General features: G+C 45.9%; 1 protein-coding gene across 1 annotated transcript in view; it reads left to right on the top strand.

The window, feature by feature from the left end:
- Positions 1-1,876, top strand: part of LOC128454463 (HERV-H LTR-associating protein 1) — a 15,299-nt gene extending 13,423 nt beyond the window's left edge. Inside the window, exons 13-15 of the mRNA XM_053437872.1 lie at positions 54-212; positions 389-471; positions 1,833-1,876. Of these exons, the coding sequence (XP_053293847.1) occupies positions 54-212; positions 389-471; positions 1,833-1,876 (286 nt within the window). The remainder of the gene's footprint in view (positions 1-53; positions 213-388; positions 472-1,832) is intronic.
- Positions 1,877-6,813: the final 4,937 nt, after the last annotated feature.

Genomic DNA, 6,813 nt, shown 5'->3' on the forward strand with positions numbered 1-6,813 from the left:
CTCATGAAGCTGGTTTGTGACTAACTCTGTGACGTGTCGCTCTGTCCGTCGAGAGGCTGTCCCTGGAGGAGGCCGGAGCAGGGCGGGGGGGCGACCTCCAGCAGCACGACCACGGTCGGCGCTCACAAGCTGCAGCCCTGCGTCCTCGAGCTCTGCAAGTTCTTCTCCCAGTGTCTCTGCAGACCCGTCAGCCAATGGACACGCACCACAAGGTTCTCACTTCTCTAGACACAACGTTAACACAACGTTAATCACATGATGGGACGAGCTGAGGGAGAAGAACATGAGTCCTCCATCCACAGCTTGTTTTCTCTGTTTGGCACATTTCCTGACCTACAGATTTTCCTGAAGTCTGATTGTTTGATGTGTTGTTGTTGTTGTGTTCCAGGTTCTGTGACGACAGCCACGTCTGGTATGAAACACACACGTCTGAGGTGTGTCGGCGCGTCAGGAGAATCTCCTTCTCCAGAAGTAAGTGGAACCTGAGGAAGGTGGATGAGTCCACGTGAGAGTGGGAAGCTTTCTGAAGCTCTACTGGGACGTCACAGACCAGTGGACGTTTACATTCATACGTGTGTCTTTACTTCAAGAGCCTTGCAAAACATAAATTACACAACTTTATTATAATTATAATCAAGACTAATACGGATATTTCAAATACAGAAATTTAAGCTGATCAATAATTCCTAACATGTCGTTATCAAACGCTTCCTGTGGATGGAGCCTAACTTCCACTATTCCTTTAATGTCAGGGTTAAATAAAACTAAAATTAGATAAAATGCTCTGAAAGAAAAACTAAAATGTAAAGAGCTTTGATAAATGATGTTTACAACAGAAAACAGATGATGTCATTAAGTCGTATCTGATCGATTCAACACGTGAGTCGTTAGTTCTCTAAGCGTGACAGTGACGACTTGTGTTTCTCGGTGGAAGTTGTGTCGGCCCAGCTGTGAGTGTGAGTCAGTAATAATTGGGTGCACACTTCCTCCCTCACCTGTCCTGTGGGGACGTGTCGGCCATGTTGCTGGAAGCTGGTATCAGAGCTCATTACTGAGCTGTGTGTCTGCAGGAGCCTGTGAGGAGGAGCCGCCATGACTCCTCACAGCTAATGAGCTCAGGAGGTCACAGAGAGACCCCCCCCCCCCCCCCCCCCCCCACAGCTTCTGACACGCCGGTCCCCACCGCCACCGGCCACGCTGCAGCATCAGGCCCCTCCCGCCGCTAATTAGACCTCAGTGTGTATTTTTAGAATCAGAATTTAATGGAGTTTGATTTGAAATGGACATCAAGGCCGGTCGAGGCAAAGCCAAGTTATTTGTATAAATATTATATATTCATATATGTGTAGATAAGAGTGTTGTACAGATGCATAGAAAAACCTCCAAAATAAGACAAAAGCAAAAAGATATACATTAAAAGTTATTATTATTTTCAAAAGGCAAAAACAAACAAAAACATAAAAAACAGGTTGTGTATTTGATCAGGAAACGTCCTGTGAGCCTGATTTCACACTTTCATCTGACTAGAGACAAACTGACTTCACCTGTCACACATGAGCAGAAATAAAATAAACGTGAGTGAAGCATCCGAATGAAGCTGCAGCAGATGAAGCCTCACACGTGAAGATCAAAGGACTTTCACTTAGAATCAAAGTAAAAATTAAAACTGGATGAAATGAATCGTAGTCTGATATATTTTGTATTTAGAGCAGGATTGTTTCATACTTCTGTGAGTTTGTTATTTCAAAGATGAGCCCATGAAAGAACCTGTCTCAGGTGTCACTGACCTGTCCGTCCTCCTCCTCCTCCTCCTCTCCCTCCTCTTCCTCCAGATCTGAAACAGAGATGCTTGACAAAGATGTGCAGTAAACTGTGACCAGAGAGGAGTTGAACACAAAGAGCCGTTCATCTTCACAGGAAGTGAGTGAAACCCCCCCGACGTGCAGCTGAGTCCACTGGAGGACGTGTGGACACAATGTGAAAGCGTCTTTTCCCCGAAACCTCCGACGAGTCAGGAAACTGTTTCAACTCGATCACAAGCTGACGTTCATCAGTCTGATCTTCTTCTTAGGATCAAGAAGAAAAGACCATTTACTGAAGAAACATGTTCTGGACCATTGAAATGTTCTGTCAGTGCTTCTTGTCCCCGTCCATCACATGACACATGACTGTACTTTATGAACATATGACATCAGAGAGAAGTGAGATATGGAACAGACGACTGATTGAACAGTCAAATTAAAACACTGGATATAAATCACCAGCTCGTCTCTGAACCCACGAATATTAAATCATACAGACACCAAATAAAGTTTATGAAAAAGAGAGAGGAAATATCTTTTCCTATATTATTTGAAATGTATCTATTTGAGCTTCACGTTGTGTCTGTGCAGAGATTCCTCCTCACTGTTGATATGACGTCACATGATGAGGATGAATGTTCAGTTGGGTTTTGATCTGTTCCATCTCCACCTGCTCTGGAACAGGTCGGGGGGGGGGGGGGGGGGGCTTCTGAAAACCTAAGATAAGATAAACTCACTCGTTCCAGCAGCAGAGAGTCAGAATGAGCTAAATGATTTGTGTTCATATCGATCTTTTCAGTTCAGTTCTCCACGTTCTCAGCCTTCAGGGGAAACTCATCATCTTGTGAAACGGGGGGGGGGGGGGGGGGGGGGGGGGAGATCAAACCACAGACCTTCTGGTTAGTGGACAACCCGCTCTACCTCCTGAACCTCAGATATCCTAGACCAGAGAACATGTGAAAGTTTAAAAATAGAATCAAAAACAGAGAATATTAACATTTCAATATCAGTTGTAATATTATTTGTAAAAAAAAGTACTTAGTAAAGTGCAGTGGTACAAGAACTTGTATTTGTGTCCGAAGTATGAGGAGATATTTGAAATAAATGTGTGTATATATATATTATACATATATAGCTCTGAAGTTCTGGCCCCAGTTCTTGACGTTAATATCCAAACTCTCTGAAACGACCTGAACATTGGAAGAATAATTATTTTCTATCCACTTCCTGTGTGTCACATGACATCTGGAGCATCCTCCCCCAGAAGCACCTGTCCCACACAAAGCCCCACTATCCCCCCCCTGTTATTAAACCGTCAGCTCCTGTGCCCCCCCCCCTGCTGGTGGTCATTGATCTGAACTCCTGGGCGATCAGATAAGAGCAGGTCGACCCCCGGGTCACAGATCCAGCCCCCCCCCCCCACCTCCCTGTGGGACAAAGACCACTCTGTGGGTCTCCCTGTCGGCCCCCCCCCCCTCCGTTAAAGCCTCAAATACCTGCACAGGGACCGACCATGATCCTGCTCCGGTGTCACCTGAGAGCCAATAAGACCTGAACCCCCCCCCCCCCCCAGGTCGGACTGATAAACGTAGTTAGTGGAGCTGAGAGTTCATTCTGCTGGAAACAAGAGGACAAGGTGTTTGCTGCTGAAGCTGCTCAGATCCACGTGTTCAACTGGAACCTGGATTCAATGAAGGAACCTCCACACAGAAGGTAACTCTTTGTTTCTTTAAGTTTGTGTTGAAGACAGTTTCTCACAGATCATTGTTGTTGTTTATCAAGTGGAAGGTGGAAGTTCTCATCTTCAGGATTGTGACAGATTAAAGACTCTATTGGAAACTGGTCAAAAAGTGAGAAGGACCAAGGACCCTGCAGCTCTCGTCTCAGCTCCTTCAGCTCCTTCTGGTTCTGCAGCTCGTTTCCCGTCTGCTCTCCTTCTCTGTGTCTCCTGCAGCAGACAGTTTAAATAAATGAGCTCTGAATCAGTTTTTATTCTCCATCACCTTGTGTCTCCTCCACCTGCACCGAGCAGCCCACAGACTCTGGAACAGCCAGCAGCTGAAACACAGACATTCCTCTGGAGCTCGGTGGAGAGAAGAGCTGAACGAGTCCTGGATGTGGACGTGAAGCTGATCTCTAACCTGTGAGCAGCTGATCTCTAACCTGTGAGCAGCTGATCTCCAACCTGTGAGCAGCTGATCTCTGACCTGTGAGCAGCTCTGCAGTGAACCTCAGCCTCCTGCCTCTGAAACCCGAAGTCTTGTTCCAGTCATGTTTCTGATGTGGATCTTCATCCTGTCTGCTGTTCCTTCTGGTGAGTTCTTCACAATGTCCCCGTTAATACGTCCCTTTCTTATATTTTTAATGAGTTGACTGTAAATGATAATATAAGATAACATCACAATCTGGTAAATCAAAAATGACAAACATCTACTTTCAAAATATAAAGATAAAAAGCTCCCGGACATTTCTCCACTTTGATTTGGTTGTTGACAGAAATATTGTCATGACACGATGATGTGATGATGTGTTTTGTGTCATTATTCTAATATAGTAAGATGAACATGTGACTGGTTAAATGATGCGTACATGAGTCATTTATAATAATCACTTTTCCATCTTCAGCTCTTTGTGCCAGCTCCGTCTTCTGCCCGGACCCAGAGGCCAGGGACCAGACTGCAGACTTCATGATTGGTAAGAAGGAGGTGATGTAATAAACCATCACATGAGACACGTGAGCTTCATCTTCATCTTCATCAACGAGTCGGTTGATCAATGTTGGTTCAGTGGTTTGAAGAGATGAGTCAGCGGTTCAGTGGGAGGCTTGAACGCAGCCTCAGGAGAACCAGCGTCCTGCAGGAGGTCAGAGAGCCGAGGAGCTTCAGGGTCTCAGATCCAGAATCCACCATCAGATCCATTCATCTGCTCATTGAGAGGAACCTTCAAGAAGGACAAGTTTACATGTTCCATTTCCTCAAAGTGTAGATTTCAGATGTAACTTTATCCAAACTAATATTTTGTTAGCCAATAAATGATGAAGGAGAAAAATCATGTGACCTCAGGCAGCAGAGGAAAATGCACCAATGAGGAGGCTCCGTGTTCTGTGAATCATCAACACATCCATCACTTAACTTCCTTTGACCTTTGACCTGTTCATCACATCACGGAACCTGACCTGAGAATTAGCGCCACCTGCTGCTCATGTCAGTGAACTAACTTACACTTGATAGCAGCGGTGGATGGAAAAAACTCCTGTTTACTTTGGATTTAAAGTCTATTCAGTGTTTTTCTCCTTCTGAACAATAAGTAAACAAATAAAGAAAATAAATCTAAGTTAATCTCAGATGTAGTTTCACAGATCCTCCGACTCGATGGGCCGAGCGTCTCTGATCCGACTCATCGTTTCCTCAGCTGCTGCTTGTTGTGGCACTTTGTGTTACAGTTGTTGAGGTGGACAGGTTCACACGCTGTGATGTTCTGGGACACCTCCGGTCCTAATCAGCCCCGCGGGGACATCTGTCCTGTGGAGAGCTGCAGCCTCTTCTCTTCTCTGCATGCGTCTCTGGACTCAGGAGCAACAGGATTATCTGTGATTAAATCAGTCGGCTCTCGAGACGGAGGAAATCGAATTGGAACAAGAATGAAATTGTTTCGTTTTTTTTTTGCTCTCACAGCCTCCGTGTGTTTGTCTCTGTTGTGTCCGTCTTGTTGTCCGTCTCCTCTCCAGAGTGTCTGGGCCTGCGCTTCACCTGGATCCACTCCGTCCTCGATAATTTCCCCTCGGTGCTGAACTTTGCTGTGAAGCTTCGCTGTGCGACCGGGCTTTGTCCTCACGACCTGGAGGACTACGGCTGCTCCTGCAGACACGTGTCCTCTGGAAACCCCGTGGACCCTCTGGACACGTGAGTAGAGAACCAGCAGCTGGTGGTGAGCTGCAGCTCGACTGAAGTCACAGGATGAAGACAGACACGTTTAAAGTGGACTGGGAGAGTCTTAAAGATGTTTGATTACCAGCTGGAGACTGGAGACTGAGAACTGATACCCCCCCCCCATGAGGGAGTTCTCATCATTTAATAAGATGAAGGAGTTGATGTTCTCTCCTCCTTCAGATCATCACTTCTTCCACTGTCCTCAGACTCAGCAGGTGGAGGTGTCCTGTATGAACGGACCAATCAGCATGCATTAGCACAATGCTATTGGTAGCATCGTCCTCCCTGAAAGGACAATGTGACACGAGAATCTTTGTGTCCTTACTGTATTCGCCAAAAGTTAAATGACATGTGATCTTTCTTTTTGGAAGCGAGTGTAAATACCTCTCTGACTCATTCTCTCCAGTTCATGAGGACAACCTGTCTCCTGCCCCGGTCGCTCTCGCTCTAATTCCTCTTTCTACTGCAGCTGCTGTGAGACCCACAGACGGTGTTACCAGAACGCTGCCCCCTGCAGGCAGGAGCTGCCACTGCTCCCAGACAACTTCACCTGTCCAGCTGCAAACAGCAGCTGTGGTAAGATGGACAGATGTTTTCTTTCACCTCGATCTGTTATCTGATGTTAGAGATGTGAGAAGGTGGAGCCCGGTGGTTTCCTCTGTACACTGTGTGTTAAGATGGACTTTATGACTGCTCCATGAAAGTGAAGCCTCAACATCTGGACGTCCCCCTGGTGGCTGGGTGCAGTAGAGGTCATAAACCCCACCTCCTCCATGTTAGTGGAGTAGAAGCTGAACGTCGTTTCTCTGCTTTTCCTGATTTCCTCTGATTCTATTTATTTTCTATGATTAATCTGAGTCTTTCAGCATTTAATATATTACACACTTTAACTTTACTTTGATAAGTGTTATGGAAATACATATACTGTGATGAGTACATGTGCCTTCATCCTGCTGCTGTTCCACTAGAGAACATACAGACCCCTCGTGTTTTCAGATCTATCATGACGCTGCAGTTTCTGTGGATATTAATGCACGGCCCGTATGTTCTGTTCTGATCTGGGAGATGATGGTGATTGGTGC

Source organism: Pleuronectes platessa, chromosome 13 (assembly GCF_947347685.1).
Source record: "Pleuronectes platessa chromosome 13, fPlePla1.1, whole genome shotgun sequence".
NCBI lineage: Eukaryota > Metazoa > Chordata > Actinopteri > Pleuronectiformes > Pleuronectidae > Pleuronectes > Pleuronectes platessa.